Source organism: Danio rerio, chromosome 20 (assembly GCF_052040795.2).
Source record: "Danio rerio strain M-AB ecotype USA chromosome 20, GRCz13ab, whole genome shotgun sequence".
NCBI lineage: Eukaryota > Metazoa > Chordata > Actinopteri > Cypriniformes > Danionidae > Danio > Danio rerio.
This window is the reverse complement of record NC_141040.1, coordinates 22,325,000-22,343,249: the sequence shown is the minus strand read 5'-3', so window position 1 is coordinate 22,343,249 and position 18,250 is coordinate 22,325,000. Positions and strand designations below refer to the sequence as shown.

Sequence of the window (18,250 nt, the reverse complement as noted above, 5' to 3'; positions counted from 1 at the left end):
GTAAAAAGTGCTGGGTTCCAAACAGTCGATTTGTGTTAGGACAATATGAAGGAATTAAGTTTACTTATTAGTTTTTTTTTTAATAAATTTAAGTGGATTAAACTTAAAACAGATAATTTGTCCAAAAAAAACTCAAAAATGACTAATTTTAGCTCATTTCAAACAAGTTTGAACAAGTTTTTTTTTTTTTTTTGACTGCACTGTTAAAAAATGCTGGGTTCCACACAACTGCATTAACCTAAATGATTGGTTTTTAGAAATTTAAGTGAATTGAACATAAAACAATTAAGTTGTCCCAAAAAAAACCTCAAGAAGAACCCGTTCAGTTTGTAAATGTATAATTAAAAAACTAAATTTGTTTCTTTTAAAATGAGAAAATCCATTAAAATCAGTGTTCCTCTTGATCATCTTACGCCCCAAATGCTGCTGTTGATATTGTATTGAACCCAGAATACTCCACTGACTCAGCATTACGCATATTTAGGGTCGTGATCAAAAGGGACATTAGTAGCAATTGTTATTTTGAATTTGTTGTTTATTCTGATACTCATCATATTTTTGTTTGTTATTAGTTAAACGCAGTTGTTTAAGTTGGCCGAGTAACGTTAATAAGTGTTATAAATGAAAAGAAGCTGGTAGTTGTCGGACTACCTTCGTGTTGCACTAAGATCAATGTAAGCTAATCAGGATAGAGAGAGAGATGATTTATTAGACTAGTTGAATATTTTAGCTTATCTGCGTTTTGCACAATGTAACAGCATTCAAAATTTCTATATAAAAAAAGGAGTGGGTGCCAAAATGATTTAAGATTGATATTAAGTAGTAAACAGTAGGTCCTGAGTTCTTGTATTTTGTACTTTTTGAAAATAGCATTTAACAAAAAGCCCTGTGCAGGGCAAAACACTGTGATCCGTCTTCTACTGGTGCAAAGACTAAAGGGAAAATAAATATTTACGCTCTTTGATATAAATGTCGCTGAAATAGTGGTAGGTAGCTGCTTGCAGAGTGTTAGGATCGTTTTGTGTTATTAAGGAGGAAACGATGACTTTCTATATGGACGTGTGCTGAGGACTGTTGTGTTTGTGTTAAGTATTTCCTCTCATTTACTAGATTTGTCTAACATGTTTTGGATTTTATGTATTAATGTCTGATTTTTGACCTGTCCCATAAGATGAAACATTACTTTACATGTGCTACGTTCAAGGTGAATAAATGCCTGATTTGGAAACTCCAGTTTGTTGTGGTACTTTGTTGGGGGGGGGGTTATTGACTGAAATTACTGTATGTGTGTATGTATGTATGCATGTATGTATGTATGTGTGTGTATATATATATAGCAATGCGATATGGCTGTATATTGGCACTGGTGGGAGGCGTGCGTTGTTAGTGCCCCCACCTGTGCCGATATACAGCCATATCGCATTGCTACTCGTGTGATATTGCGTTTATACAACAGTTTTATGGCATAATTGTTTATACAAAAACAAAATCAAACATGGAGAGTCTCAAAAACCCTTTTGTATGAGGTACTACTTTCTTCTGCGTTGGATTGAAATCATAAGCTGGCTCTATGTGGGCGGAGTAATACACAAAGGGTAAAGAGGCTGTACAGGTGCTGATATTATTTTTTTTTGAAACTTTTTATTTAAGATTTTTCTATATATTTATTTTACAGAACAACCCCTTCCCCAAAATTTTTTACCCCTTACACACGAGGGGGTACCTAAAAAAAAATAAATAAAAATAAATAATGAAATTATAATAATAATAAAAAATAAAGAAGAAAATAAAAAAAATTAAAATAAAAGGTGTTGCCATCATAATTACTTTCCAGGGGATACATCTGTACATCAAGTTACATTGTATTGCATAGTTACATCAAATAACAGTCATGTTAAGGTGAGGTTAAGCAATTTCTAAATATACATATCCAAATATGTCGTAATACTTTTCCACCTCCTTAGAAAAATATCAGTTTTCATCTGTAGACATGCAGTCATTTTTTCCATTATATAGACCTGTTTAAGTCTCTGAATCCACTGAGACACTTTTGGAGAACTTTCTTCCATCCAATGTACTGTTATCATTTTTTTTGCAACCAGTAATAATATCCTTAGGACAAATCTTGCTTCCTTATCAAACATCTCTTTGGGCAGTGCTCCCAGTAAACACAACTGGATCGAGGGGTATCTCCCTATCTAATATATTATCTATTTCTTTTTTAACATTTTTCCAAAACTCTTGAATTGTGCTGATATTATTTAAATACATCACGGCTATCAGCCAATCAGATTCGAGAACCAGACAGAAGTGTTGTATAAATATATATATATAAAATCGGGAGACAATGTTCATCCACACGATGGTGACAGAGACCGCATAATAAGCCCTAATAGAAAAACAGCGTCATTTCAAACTACAGCTGATACAATAAACAGGTTTAAATGACTTTGAGTAGATCTCTCTCTTTTGTATGTTGTAGTGCTGTATTTATTCCATAGTAATATTGTGATCTCCCGATTGTACTGGGATATCTCTGTAGACTGATGGCATTTCATGCTGTTCAGCCTTCAGGCTCTTACACACCGAGACGCGTTCGTTTGCGTTTTACGAGACGTTTTTCCGCATTCAAACCCAAGCGATTTTAACTGCCGTCAAGCAAAAGAGTATGCATAATTACTCCTTGAGGTTAGATGGCGCTACACAACTTTAAGCTTCTGACACCCTATTTATAACACAGAAGAATAGGAAGAAAGGAAGTTCACAAGCTTGTTGTTAAAGTTACTGGTGACTCAAACAAGCGTGGATGGTTCAAGTAGACGCGGTGCGTCAAAACAAAAAACAAGCATGAGGCGTTTTTTTTTTTTTTTAAATGACGCTTTTTCGTCTGCCATTTTGCGCGTTGGTGTGCACGATCACATTGACACCATTTATTTAGTCACGAGGCGGTAAACGTTGACGGAAAATGCTGGCAAAAAACGTCTCATGTGCACAGGCCTTTATAATGCTAAAATGTGAGCAAAATCACCTGTTTTGTCATCGATTTAGACATTAGAGCTAGTATTTGAATGATTCTCTAGCGTAAAGGCTCGTGCACACCAAGACGTTATTTGCTCGCGTTTTCCGTCGACGTTTAACGCCTCGTGACTAAATAAAGGTGGTCAATGTGATCGTGCACGCCAACGAGCAAAACGCCAGGCGCAAAAGCGTCATTTTTAAAAAAAAAATGGCTCATGCTTTTTTTTTTTTGACGCCTTGCGTCAAAGCTTTCTCCACCAATCAGATTGCCACTTTTGTTCATGTGCATGGAGCTGCTGAAGTTACTGTAAACAGCACTTGGAGCCGCTTAAGCGCAAAACTATCAATGCGAGCACACACTGAAGACGGCAGGAGGCGATATGGCGATATGAACCATCCATAGCAACAAGCGTCAGCTTTGTCTACTGTTAACAAGCGGATGTCAGAAGCTTAAAGTTGTGTAGCGCCATCTAATGTCAGGGAGTGATTTTGCATACTCTTCTGCTTGACGTCAGTGAACATCGCTTGGGTTTATATCTGGAAAAGTGTCTTGAAAACCGCTGACGATAAAAGCAAACGAAAAGCGTCCTGGTGTGTTGGAGCCTTAAAGTGACAGTAGGCTCGTTTGACTTGGCCGAAATCTGCGCAGAATCGATCACCGGTGATCACCGCAAGATGCATGCCGGTTAGAAATGTGTCCGCCTTGCCTTCGCCTCGCTCTGATGTCACGCTGACGTGCGCCAAAAAACTCTCGCGATCGCGAGGCGGGCACCTCGGATAGAGCAGTCGGCCGCAGTTGCTCTCAAAAGACTGCGTTACCAAAAGCATGATGGGAAACGACTGGCTGACGACACAGCTGAATGCTGATTGGATGAGACTGACACATTACACTTTATTATCTTGTTTTACTAAGGTTTATACCTGGATTTGTTGAATACCTTTTTTTGTATTTTCGTTGATAATTTAAAAAAAGTCATAAAGAGCATTAAATATGGTTATTTATTTAGATTTACACGCAAACAAAAACAAAACACATCTTTGTAAAACATAACGTGACCTATCCAATATAACTAAATGTTATTAATAAATCATAAGGATGTGTGTGTGCTGTATTTTATTTCTCTCTCAGTCATAAGTCCTGTTTGTTGTCATTTTCACTGTTTGTATGTTTGTGTGAATTTTGTATTGTAATTTTTATGCAGCATTATTCCATTAAAGTCAATACAATTTATACATATATTCAGAAATACAAAGGTAATCAGACTGTTTTGTCATTATGCCTCATCTTTGTGTGGTTTCATATAAGAAGTGAAAAGGGTGTAGTAAACAAGACACACACACACACATATATATATATATATATATATATATATATATATATATATATATATATATATATATATATATATATATATATATGTATGTGAAGTCAAAAGTCATGTTTAATAGACCAAGAATATTTTCAGTTTTTCCTACAGTCTAATAGTTTTTATTCTGGAGAAAGTCTTGGGCTGTTTATTTTAGTCTGGCTGGAGTAATATCAGTTTATATAGACCTAATAAGCATGTCAAAATAATTAACCCCCTAAGAATTTATTTGTCAAACAAACATTTGTCATGACCCGTCACTCAAAAGCATCTTGCTATGGCTACTTCATTTATAATGTAGCCAAATTAGGTTTCTTGGAAGTTTTCTTGCTGTATAAGCTGTTTATTTTGTTATTCTTTTAACGTTTGTTGAATATACAGAATTATATTTTAAATACACCCTTTTAGTTAATGAGCTGTTCATCTTTTTTTTGTAAAAACTGTGATATTTCTATTGCATCCACTCCCACATTAAAAATACTATAGTAATGTATACTGTAGTGCTTTTGAACCATGTTATAAAATAGCCTATTTAAATTTTATAGTTGCTGGTATCACAACAACTATAAACACAACCCAATACTGAAAAAACATGTTCAAAATGCAATAATATTTACTATAAATCACCATAGTATTTTTTCATGAGGTCCTTCGTCTGCGATAAAAAAAACGCGAACGAGATCTCCGCCACTGGTGACGTTTCCAGGTGGCTAAACCGCGAGATTCAGCAGGTGTCCGACTTCTGATGTAATTTTTGAGCCCTCCTCTTACTGCGCACGCCTGCTCTCGTTTACAATGCAGCCAAGGCGAGGCGCACCTCAAACGAGCCTAGTGAAGTAGCAACGATTTCTGTTGTTCTGACGTCAGCTACAGATGTAAATAGTGGTTCCTTGTTGACAATCACCCGTGATTGTCATCGAACTGTTTTATAAACGCAATATCCTACTTGTAGCAGTGCGATGTGGCTGTATATTATCACTGGTGGAACACCAAAGCATGCCTCCCACTAATGCTGCTGATATAAAGCCTCATCGCACTACTACTCGTGTAAGAATGCTTATATAAAAGCTTTTTTGTAAAGCACCATTTTTGAAGAAAGGAATTATATTTATGTAGTCTGAGGTCTGATGTTTGAAAATGAATGGGGTCACTATCAGTTTTTCATAAATATTTTTTTACTGAATTTTACATTAAAAACATTGTGATGTGACAAAAATCTCGCCAAAGCTTATCTTCATATAATGATTTATTTTATTTGAAATGGTGAAAATAAAATTCTCCATTTGTAGGACAAAGAAAATAAATAAAATTTATTAAAACAAAACATAGGTCAGCTCAGTACCATCAGCAAAAACATGAACTTTTAAACAAACATTCCTGTAAGGAAAGTAATTCAGCCATTGTGGTAAACAAAGTTACATTGTTCAAAGTTCAAATAAAAGTTTAATTAAGGTGGATTGCTGGTGGTTGTATGGGTGTTAATGGGTAGATTGTGTACCTATACATGAACAAAGAAAAATTAAAACCTGTTAAAAAGTTATGACAAACGACACATTATTTCAGTAGATTAAAGACTTAAGGCCTGAAATTTAGTTTTTTTTTAATTGAAGACATCAAGACCCTGCAGACGGTATGTTTTATAACAGATGAAATAAATGTTTGTGATTTACCTACATGGCCACTTATAAAATAAGATCCAAGACATTTATGAATTATATCATTTTACATTTACAAGTTGTAAATGAATGATGCTTGAGTCACATCACAGGCCTGAGATTTCTCAAAAACAGCAGTTTTTTTTTTTTATAAGAGATCAATGGAGGACAAAGAAATGTTAAACAATTCGCTGCATTTTAAATGTCAATGCTAATTACATTAATTGCATGAAAGTGAAAATGCAATGCCACGTCAACAATCCATACACAACAAGAATCATTTGAGGACATTTAAAATGACTACTTATACATTGCAAAACATGTACACGTTTTAAATGCAACTTTGATAAAACCAAGGTTTTGCCAATTCATTAATCTTAAAACAGAACAAATTAATCACTTTGATATCAGAATGTACAATTTCTTTACAAAAATGTAGCATGTTAAATGGCAATTATTGCCACCCTGACTTTTTTTTTTCCATTTGTAAAAAATTAAAGGAAATACTTACCTTGCATTCTAGTTTTTTTTGTAGTTAATAAAATCACTTTTGCTGCTGAACACAAAAAGAGGACAACTCTTCATCTCATCCTCATTAGCATTGTGTGAAACCACAAGACAGACACCAGATGGAATTCACAGGCAAATCTTTAATAGTTGCAAAAATACAGGGGGGAAACTCATGTGCACTTTATGATCTACAATCTAAGAAACTCATGCATACAAACAACAGCAACGATTGATCAACGGAGCTGGTGGTGAGAAGACTAAAAGAAGAGGCTTTGAGCAGAGCGGAACCCAGGCCTACAGCTGAAACAAGGCCCACGGAGGTGAAAAGGCATGCGTCTGGAAAACACAAGCTCAGCATTGTCAAGAGGCAACGGAAGCTTTTTGGTTTCATCTTTAAATGGCATCAATGTCAATGTCCTCCTCCTCGTGCTCTGCTTTAGCGGGTTTTGTGGTCTCCATTTTCAGCTCGCGGGCAGATGAGGAGTAAACCACCTACAGGAAAACACACAAGAGTCAATTAACATGGCCATCACAGTAAACTGGTCATTTACCTTATTCTGATTATGGCCACAATTTGGTCAGTTTCAAATTTTGGAAATTCTAACAGATTCCTATAATCTTGGGCTAAAATCTGTGGTCTCGTCTGATGTGTTCACTGGCAGCTGATTAATGTCCATGTGATTAATGGTCTAATGAAATCAATGAAATTTTCATGCTTTGTGACTTCTTACAATAAGCAGCAAACCAAAAACCAATAGTAATCAATAGCATTGAACTTGACTTGATCAGTGTGACAACAACAGTCCACCTCAGAGAAATGTCAAAAGAAGGTTTTGGGTTCTTTCACCTTTAATTATTGATTAACAAAAGCATTAAAAAAATATTAATAATAGTGTGAGCTACTTTTGAAATCAAAAAGCTGAAAATTTTAAGACGCATTAAATGAATGTATACTGCGGCTTTTACCTCAACGTTGTCCTCGTCCTGATCTTCCTCTTCCTCACTGCCCTCACTCTCCTCCTCTGCCTCTTTCAGCCATTTGATGAAGGGCTCGGCCTTGGCATGAATCTCTTTAGCCAGCTCTTTGGAGACATACTTCTTGGACACCTAAAACAGAAACAGGCTTAGGCTCTGTTTACAGCTGGCATCAAGATGTGATCTCACATTGCCAAACACAGAGAGCATTAAGATCAGTCTCTTTGGTGCACAGATTAATCAAGAGTTAGTTTTTTGGAGTGGTGCATCTTCCAGCTTTTTCTTGATCATTCAAAACGAATAACAACAAAGAGAGAAGTTTTAAAAATTATATATAAAAAAAAAGAGATCAAAAACTGCTGCATTTTTAAAAAAAAATAATAATAAAAAAAAAGAAAAAAAGGTCAAAAACCAACTTAGCTTTGTGAAAGAAAAGCTTAAATGTGTAACCGTTTAGATGATATTTTAGATTAAATTAAACATTTATGTCTTTACATTTTTTGTTTCTCTTTAGTGCACTTTATCAAGACTATTTTATTATTATTAAAAAATGTAACGCAATTGTAGTAGAAATATGGAAGATGGAAAAAAAAAAAACAGAAAGGGGCTATTTTATGGACAACTGGAAAGAACTTTTGGACTCCAAGATTAATCAGTGCTGATGTATGCGTGTGTATATTGTCTAACCATGCAAGACCACTCTTACAATGTTCTTTACCCTGCAGTTTTTTTTTCAATATTTATACTTATTTTTTGTCCTCCGAAAATGGTATTTTAAACTCTTACATAATGCAAGTTACAGTATTATACTTTGAAAATAAATAAGTTATTAACATATATATAAATATATAAGACATAATAAAAAAAAGCTGTAGCTTTCTATTATAAGCAAACCTTTGCAGGAAGCAAAAATTGAACTTTCCTGGTCTTACTTTAGTGATATTCAGAGATTGTTATTATTATCTTGCTATATATGAAGCTCCAAAATATTTATTAATCTCTTTAAGTACCGTTTTTTGGAGTTTATGAACATTGAGACAATGAAAAACAATACAAAGATAAGCTTTCATTTAAGCTGATTTCTCCACTAAATGCTGTGATGGTGTTAAAATCAGGACTAGAGAACATTTATGGTTTGACCAGTTAAATAATAAAAATAAATAAAAGATAAATGGACCCTTTTTACAAGACTGTTATGACGCGTTTAATGGTCATCAATCATAAATCTTTGAAAGTTTAATACTTTAAGTTTGTACATTTATATTCATGTATTACATCATATTTGCATCAAATTACAAAAACAAATTACCACTTATGCGATGCATTTCTAATGTAGTGTCAATGGGGCTGAGTAAATTTGATATTTTCCCCCTTTTTCTCAAAGTCTGTGTAACACTATCGTGGAATTTTTTTTATTATTTCAGCAAATAGGGTTGTAAAAATGTATTAGTTGTACTCTCCAATTCACCGCGCCATAAGTTTTTCCAGCTATGACGCCGTCTGCTACCGGGAAACCCAAAAATGAGTCTATAGGCAGAGAGTATCAGGTCTATAGAGGTCATTTAAATACATTCAGCCACATGAGCATGTAACACTACAACAGCAAGCTGACCATATGCATTTGACAGCCTGAATGTGGTCAAGCTCAACAAGTGTTGGAGGGCTAGTTCAGTCAAGTATGCCTGCTGTTATCAGAGCCGGAGCTCTCCAGCAGCCTGCAGGTCACAGACATCACATTACAACCCCCTCAAGATGCTCAGGCTAAAATGACAAAAGAGCCTTCAAGAGTTGCCTAGCAACAAGGCTCATCATGCCTATATCTACAGCTACGCACTTTCCACAGGGATCAGTCACAGATCAGATTTGTTTTCATGCATGTGAACTCATTTATTCGGTGCCCCCCTCAACTCCAGCCTGTATGATTGTTTTATGACAGATACTAGAAGAAGGTCAGGTCTAGATTGTGTGTCAGGATATTACCTTTTCAGCCCATGCGAGTATGACATCTTCCTCCACCAGGTCTCCATCATACAGATCTTTGAGTATGATGGGGACTCTGGGTAAGAGCTGGGTCTGGTGCAGCTTCACCAGACACTCAAAGCCTCCAAGCAGATACTTCTGAGCTTTCTTATTGTTGTGGCAGAACTGGAAGCAGAAAGGGAAAGTTTCTAAGTTTACTATAGTGCATCAACAGTAGTGTTTGTAAAAAAAAAAAAAACAACAAGGGGAAAATTTTTAAGTGGTCATGGCTTTTCTTCAATGCTACATTCATTATAACTCTCAGGTGTCCACAGAATGTAAAGATCATCATTTCCATGTTCTAAAGACTTTTGGGTGGGGAAAAAAAGCAGTTTTTGTGTGACGCAAGGTAAATGAGATGTTGTTCCCCACCCACTTTTCAAAGGAGGGTTTTGCCCTTATAGCGTATGCCTCAGTTCATGCAAAGCAGGGATTCTCAACTGGTGGGCCACAGCCCAATAGTGGGCCTCAGCGATCCTACAGGTGGGCCGCGAGATTAAATTTCTCTCTCAATATTATGCTGTAATTTTTGGATTTCATTATTAATATTCTATATTAAAATGATAAAAAAAAATCAACACACTTTCCCCATTCTCTGATTAATTACTTCAAACTCAGCGCAAAAAAACAGCCTCACGATCATGTCTGCAACTGGTACACAAAATGAAATAAGACTGCTTTGGGAATATTGCTCATCATAGACGTCACAGGATGATAGATCGTGAAGGAACGTGTAGTCTGGCACACTTGATACGACAAGTTCAATATTTTATCGAGAAAAATTATCATAATCTGATATACAGTAGCGACTTTCGTAACCGACAATAAAAGTCAAGTGATCTGACCGGGGCTATAAGTCTGTTCAGTCACAAACTATGCGAGAAGTGAAAATCTCTCTTTGTGAATTTTTGTGTGAACTATTTGATATATCAACATAGTTGTCCAAATAAATGTCGTGTGAGTGTTTTATAATGGATTCCCGCCCATACAGGAGGATTTAGCGAGGCTCAATGGGGTTTCTGCCATAGAATGTAAAATAAGCCTGCATGTGAGCTTTGGGCGCACTCTGGCCACACTCTGGTTCCTGTCAGCGATCTCCCAATAATATCCAGCTGCAAACTCAACATCAGATCAACACATTCCAACAGATTTAGGGTGTTTTAGTGAGTTAGTGTATTTAGAGCAGTTTTTAATAGTAGAAAAGTAATAGTAGATATTTAGTCAGTCCAGTTTAAAGCAGAAGCTGGTATTTTGCAGTCTCCCCATTGAACTGGTTCTCTTTGAATCAATGTTTTTTTAATATATAAAATGATAAATATTTACGTTTAAATGAGCATTTCATACAAACATTTTAGAGAAAATGTCAGACAGGTGGGCCTTCAAAAATTGATCGGAGAAAGAAGTGAAAAGTTTGAGAACTCTTGATGTAAAGTTATCGCATCACTTTTGAAGGCTTAAACCACTCAACTCATACGGATCTTTTTTCCTCCTCATCTCTTCACAAATGTTTTCATGTCTTAGTTTTGGGTGAATAAACTTTCAGTCCCTCTTTATATTATGTGGCCTTAACTACTACTGTATAATGTACTTACACTAAAATTCATGTTACAATGTACTTATTGTAAAAAACAAACAAACATGTTTTACATCGTACTTATGATTAAAATACTTGTATGTTATTACATCCAGTTAATTTCTGCAATTACACGTTTGACCATCACTTACACCTTAACCCACACCACCAATTCAAGAGCACTATAAGTGTTCTGCAATTTATTATTACATAAAGTACATTGTATTTATTTTTTGATGCAGGTACATAGTGAAGGCCACCTAATATAAAGCGAGACCAAACCTTCATTAAAAGAACATAATTCTCTAAAAGGACGAGTAAATAATTACTTTAACTTCAGGGTGAGCTAACACCTTCCATTCCATGGCAATGTTAGAAATCAACAGAAAACTATAAAGTCTTATAATTTCATTGATTAAAAACTGAGAAACTTATTAAATTAGAAAATTATTCAGATTTTATAAATAAAATTAAACTGACAGTTTTAGCCTTTCAAATATTGTGAAGCATGAAGAGATTTCAAAATGGCAGACGGCTAAAAAAAAAAAAAAAAAAAAAAAAAAAAAAAAAGTGATCTACAATTTGAAAACAAAACAAATGCTAACAGACGCAAGGTCGTACCCTGAGGAAATGACGCTTGTACTTCTTAATCTGGTCGCGGATGTTCTCATCAAAGAGCAGCTCACTCAGTATCAAAGGACCCATGGCCTTCACATCAAGCCTTTCAGCCTCAGCCAAAATGTCTTTATCTGCAGAGTCAATCGTGCCACTGTCCTTCTTTTCCTGAAGAGCAGAAGCAAAACGATTATAGCAGAGTGAAAAACAAACAAACACAGAAACACAATTGCCCCCTAAACGCCAGCATTACCTTGACAAAGTTGTAAAATATGTTGACCCTTTCCTCCAGGGATTTCTCCAGGTCTTCAGTAAGTGTGAGACCCTTGGCGTGCTCGCTGATCTCCTCCATCCTGCGGCGCTGAGCCTCTTCGGTGGTTTCCTCAGCCCAGTCTTCATCGTCATCATCCCTATCCTGCCATGGTAATCACATGTAACATCAGTTTCCACACTAATTAGGCTGGAAGATTTTTTATTTATTTTTTTTACAAGAAATTAAACCAAAAAAACTCACAACAGCATCAGGAGCATCAATGTCATTATGGTTCCCAGCCTCTCCACCATTTGAGCCATTTTCTTTGTCCTTCTTTCGGTTCTTCTTTTCCTTCTCTTTTTTTACAGATCCACTCTCATTCTCTGCCCCAGGAGGATGGGAGGGAGGAAGTTAACAAAAGAGCAATGGAGTGTAGCTCATGAACACAACATACACATCCCAAGTTTGACATATTGAGAAACATCAGGGTTTCCCAAATATTCAGAAACTGACAGGACTTCCTGTATGTTCAACTAAAAATTTTTCAAACGTTAAAGCAAGGAAATGAGAATTAAATGCAATGTGAAGATGACGATAAGACCCTGTCCTAACTACACGCGATGCGACAAGCAACTTGGCTGATAGATGTTGTTGTTTTACAGAGTCAAAGTTCTGACTTTCATTTCTTTCAAACCGTCTGCATGTTGAACTACTTATAAGCTCTGAAGCGAACCATCACTGGCTTCTGCTTTTAGTATGGCAATAAATATGACGGTGTTCAAACTCACACTGGCAGCATTTAACACTGAATAAAGCACACAATTTGTACCTGAAATGATCACTTAATTGTAATTTATGGCGTTGTCCTGCTGCAAAATTGTAGAAATGGAAAACCTCTCAAAATAGGAAAATTGCACATTGCAGTCGTGGATGCTTAGGACAAAACCTCTTTTTTTTTAACATGGAAAAAATACTTTTCAAAGACATGTTGCTGCATTTGTGTGTAGTTAGGACACCGTGTAATCATTTACTCAATATCAAATCTGTCTCCATGTAGTCTGTATTTACCAGGTGGATTCTTGAGAATGAAGGTGCAGAGTTTGTGTCTGGTGTCCAACATGCCTCTGTACCCACAAGCCTTGCAGGAGTTTCCAATGGTCTGCTTCTTGGGATTAATGTGCTACAATGAAAATATGAAGTTAGTTTAATATGTATTTAGATAACAAACACAAACTTATAAAACTATGGGCTTTCTATACTTGAAACATGACATTATTTTTGTTGTTGCTGAAAAACACCTATGATTCGGCCTTTATACTGGTATATGCCTGTACGTTTTCTCATATTTATGACCTTGGAGTGGATAGAAGACTAAATGATAAAGTAGAAACCAAGACCGCTGAGATCACGCAAAATCTCAAAAAAAAAGTACTGCAATGCAGAGGAAAACCAACAGGGAAAAATAAAACCCAATACGTCCATGCTATAGAGCCCGTTATATACTGGGCAAAGAGGCTCAACTGCAGTTCTTGCAACAGACATTTGAGCTTCTGTTTATATTTATTTTGCTCTGCAGGAGTGGTGTTGACAATTTTTAAAAGAATTGATTTTAAATAGCTGCTTTCTTTTAGCCAACCTACTATATAAAATGCTCTAGGAAAATTTATTTAATATAACTTCATGGACTGGATTGCTTTATGGACTGCTACCATATGGTTTAACCACTGATTTAATTTCAGTTCTTCAAGTACGCAACACACACTTATTTAACTGTGAACAGCATTGGGATTTCAAACTATCCCTAAACAAAAATAATGATTTTGGTGTGTACATAATGACTGTGTTTGGAATGACAAGTAAATGCGTTTCTTTATAATCAAAATGTTTAATTTGAGTAAACTATCCCTGCAATACAAAGTCATCCTGCTGAGAGACTAAATAATGTAAGAGAGCGACTGGAGATGGCCTGTATACAGCTAATGACACAGCTACTTTCCTATTTACACCTGTAAAACAATCTGAACTCATAGAAGCTACAGGTGTGACCCATAGAGACCTGCACACTCAGCAGCACCAACACAAACATAAAGGGCAGCCAGTTCAACAGTGCATCAAGGGTACACAGTTCAACATTTTTGCCCCGAATGCACCATTTAAATCAATAGTCTCACTCTGACTGTGTCTTTGTGTAAAAATCTAAACGCGTATGGAAAAAAATGAAACTAGAGGGTGTATTTACCAAATCAGTTTCAGGATTGTCACACTCGGGACACAGCACAAACTTGCGAATGAATCCATCCAGCATGTCTTGCAGTTTGTTTGCCTCATGAGATCCATTGACGATGTAGCGGTCATTCTTGGAATCGAACTGAGTTTGGGCTCCCAACTCACAACCAAAGAATTTGGTGGGATCTTAACACAGATTAGGGTTTTTTTTTTTAATAACACATGAAAAATGTGCATTTATAAAAATTTAAGTAAAATATTCTTAATTTAATACTCACATGTCGGAGGCCTATTTAGAGCCTTGGCAACATCAACCATGTTGACTATGACGGTCTTAATTCCATTCCCTTTGCCTTCCACCTGGGAGAAATACAAAATGGTTAATTTTTTGACAGATATAGATAAATGATGATCAAAACAGTTACAAGCATTAATTATCCATTTATCTACCTCATTTCTAACAAAATGTTATTAGTTATTTTAGCCAAACAAAATTTGTCTCATGTTGCTGCCATTTCTTACATTAACATACTGTTATAAAAATTATAAAGGGTAAAGGTGTGAAAAACTGTACAAAAAGCATGCACATCCCTTTTAACTGGGTGCTCAGCCAAAAAAAAAAGCAAAAAGGTGCAAATGAAATATTCAAAGGCGGCAGCACCAAAGCTACAAAAATACAAACTTATTAAATAAAAAAAAAAGCTGACAGAGCATGTTATGTTTCGAGCCACACGGCTCTTTATCAGACTGTGTTTTCAATATAATGCCATGACAGCAACCAAGACTATTTACAAGGCAAGAAAATTTCAATAACAAATATACAATTAAATACAAAAAAAATTATCAAATAAGATCTTAGCATTAATGCATGACAAACAAAAAAAAAAAGTCCAAGTGTCACTTTAAAAAGGAGATAATTTCATAAAAGGAATTATTCTGGAATTATTAAAATGTAAGAATGTTCAGTATAATAGGTTTCACATTAAGAGGACAGTACAAATACTGAGTGGGGTTGTCACATCTTATATATATATATATATATATATATATATATATATATATATATATATATATATATATATATATATATATATATTTAAAAAAATTTATACTGTACAAGGTGTATTAAAATTTACTAAATTTCAGTGATGAGGTGATTTAGGCTATCATGTCTAGGCATGGGACAATAACAGTTTTCAAGGCAGCTTGGAAAAAAAGTCAAGGTTTTAAAAAAAAATCACCAATATTTTCTGCTAAACTGTTTCTATGGTTTATGTAAGATTTTTATTTACTTTTTTTTTTTATTGTTTTTCAGGACAACAGTGTCTCCAGCGGAAAACATTTGCTTTCAATTGTAAAATCAGTGTTTTAGAAACTAATAAAGACAGTCAATGATTTATTTTAATTATTTAGACTGACATGTCAACTGTTCCAAAATATTTTAAATGTTTCCTTAAAATAAAAATGTAGTGTTCAAATTTGATTTTTTTTTTCCTCCAGATATTTAAAAAGAACATTTTAGAGCAATAACCACAATACAGTGAAACCGTGATGTTTTTATCCAAGGTTGTCATACCGTCAAAATCTTATACAGACTCAAGCCTAATCATTGCACTAGCCATAATGCAATAAAAACACATTTTATGGAACATAAAAATACAGAGTAGCAACATGTAAAGGATGAGATAGTGGACGTGCATTGATTCTCACAGTTGTGAACTTCTATTTTATGACAAATGCCTGAACTGTTAACCTGAGCAAACAATTCAATTAAACCACTTTCGTTTATTAATATTTACAAGATTTTAGTTATTTTGGGGTTTCTGCAGTTTTCACAAAGTCAAATGTTAGACTTTTTAAGATCGTTGTGAATAAAATTTCAGACGCATACTAGGTTAATACAAAGTTGTTGTTTTTTATCTAATAGCCCGGTTGGTCGTACAGAAAAGTTTACTTGCCTCATCCAAAAAAAAAAATTCTACTAGTCATTTCTTTGCCACATATCTTAATGCGTCCAAAGATGCAAACCCTAGTTGTATGTGCACATTTTTTAACATATCTTTGTAAATAGAGTTTGGTTTAAAGTTTATTTTTTATTATATGGCTTGTTTGGTGATTGGAGACGTGGACAGAAAAATGAAGACTTGTTTTAAATGATTTAGGACCTACAAGACTTTACGGCCAAAAATTAAGTTTTTTTTTTTTAAACTTCAGACATTTTTATACTTTAAGACCCCATGGATCCCCTATAATTTGAAATTCTCATATAAAAAAAAAAGATGGACCTACTATGTACTGCAACATACAAAAAACCCACCTTAGCGATGAGACGGGGCATTTTATAGCGGTAGAACTGGTCTGACACGCTGCGGTTGACATTGATGGACATTTTGGCTTCCCGTATGGTTTATCAGCAAGACGAGAAGATCTTGAACTGGCAATTTTTAGTATCTTCTGTTTGGAGAAGAGGGGATGACATAAACGACTGCAAGAATACTTTGTCTCTGACATGAAAAGGGTACGGCCACTGAGGCTCCAGGCTTCGAGCTCGTTGACTAAGTTCCCCCCAAACAGGTTCCGGCAACTGCACTATAGCACTGCAAATGGGGAAACAAACAGAAACTGAGCATTAGGAACAGAAAACATCATACCATTACGACCCTGATATCACCAACAGCAGACATAAAAATTAAGGTGTGCCCATTCTATGTAAGACTGGCTACTTATCTACAAGAACCACCTGACATGGTGATATTGAGGTCTGTGTGTCATGTTTAACAACTCACAAATAACTCAATACTGAAGTAAGTTGATTGGACTGTAAACAACGGCACAGTCAGGTTTGCAAAGCCCTTTAGCAGCATTAGATCGTCTGAAACTCAAATCAGGCCTCAGTTGAGCAAGCCCATGCTGCAGAGTGCGTCACACCATAGGAGGACGCCATTTTATTTAGTGCAGCATGCAACACATCAAGATTGATGCTCGAGCAGAGATCTGATTAATCAAACCAGTTATCGCGAGACTATACGAGCACACATGAGAGAAATATAGAGTAGAAAAATAACAAAAATCAACATACCTTTCCCATCCGTAGCTCCTGTCGTCCAGGTAATCACCGTTTTCGCAAAACAAAGACATAAACACACCGCTGGTCGCCCTGAGAAGAGGTGAACTACTAGTTTGAGATAGTCCGTTTAGTTTGAGAAGCTAGTTAGGGCTCGACACGACGGTGTCTGACTGGGTTACACCTTGCGGAGCAGAGTGATAAACCCCGGAGAGAAAACTCACGACGCCCTTAATACAGGGAACCTGAAACAAAACAGCGTTCATGAGCAAAACCATACAAATAGCGACATAATAACACTGTTGTGTAATAACAGGACTGACGTGTTTGAGCTAGTCAGCTAACATATGGCAGCGCTGCTAGAAGCTAACACGCAGTACGTCGTCAAGTCAAAGTCCGAATATACTTATCAAACACGACATAAACAAATAACTACGTATTCAAAATGAGTTTATCAACTACAGATGAATGTAGATGTGGAGAAGTTTTACTCACCTATCGTACGTTTCTGCTCGTATGCTAAACCACAATGAGCGAATAAGACCTCGTGACTTCCAATCTTAACTCGGCTACAAACTAGCACCGCCCCGTCCCCTGACGACTGTTCTGATTGGCCCACGCCTCGCTGGATTCTCTGTTATTTGTCAAATTTCGCTATCAATCATACTGGATATTTGGCGTTATTTGGCACGTTTTACTTGCTGATTGGGGAATTTTTTTTTCATGGTGAATATACGTTTTTAGTTTTTATATAAGTATATATGAATTCAGATAAGTTTAACCCTAGTTTCATGTATTTTATTACACTAAACTGCCTGCTCTACCAAATGGTTGACCATATGTGACTGTTTTAAATAATGACTGTTACAGTCGTTTAATTGATGTTTTAAATAATTGTTCACACACACAGCATTGTTGGTTTACAAAAAAAATCAAACATAATTCTGTTGCACTACTACACTTTTGGTTTTATTG

The 18,250-nt window shown here is 35.6% G+C and overlaps 1 protein-coding gene and 1 long non-coding RNA gene across 3 annotated transcripts; one reads left to right on the top strand and one right to left on the bottom strand.

Annotated features, from left to right (window-relative positions):
- The first annotated feature begins 1,887 nt into the window (after positions 1–1,887).
- On the top strand, positions 1,888–6,899 carry LOC147839134 (uncharacterized). Its single transcript, XR_015518361.1, has 2 exons — positions 1,888–3,633; positions 5,218–6,899. It is a non-coding gene; the product is annotated as an uncharacterized LOC147839134 (long non-coding RNA).
- Positions 6,671–17,814, bottom strand: eif5 (eukaryotic translation initiation factor 5). 2 transcript variants are annotated; one of them, XM_087296367.2, is made up of 12 exons: positions 17,771–17,814; positions 17,291–17,520; positions 16,529–16,808; positions 14,490–14,571; positions 14,225–14,397; positions 13,054–13,165; positions 12,247–12,368; positions 11,986–12,147; positions 11,739–11,900; positions 9,506–9,670; positions 7,517–7,657; positions 6,671–7,042 (listed from the first exon to the last, which is right to left on the bottom strand). In XM_087296367.2, the coding sequence occupies exons 3-12, from the start codon at positions 16,598–16,600 to the stop codon at positions 6,944–6,946; spliced, it is 1,290 nt and encodes a 429-aa protein (XP_087152493.1). In that variant the 5' UTR covers positions 16,601–16,808; positions 17,291–17,520; positions 17,771–17,814; the 3' UTR covers positions 6,671–6,943. The 2 variants fall into 2 exon arrangements, with proteins under 2 accessions (XP_087152493.1, NP_955885.1); NM_199591.2 differs by lacking the exon at positions 17,771–17,814 and having other exon boundaries at positions 17,291–17,502.
- Between the last annotated feature and the right edge of the window lie 436 nt (positions 17,815–18,250).

Coding starts and splice junctions, on each gene's coding strand:
- eif5 (XM_087296367.2), bottom strand. CDS start 16,600: ATGTCCATCAATGTCAACCGCAGCGTGTCAGACCAGTTCTACCGCTAT. Junction 13,166..14,224: donor ACAATCCTGAAACTGATTTG/GTAAATACACCC, acceptor TTTTCATTGTAG/CACATTAATCCCAAGAAGCA. Junction 7,043..7,516: donor AGGACGAGGACAACGTTGAG/GTAAAAGCCGCA, acceptor GTTTTCCTGTAG/GTGGTTTACTCCTCATCTGC.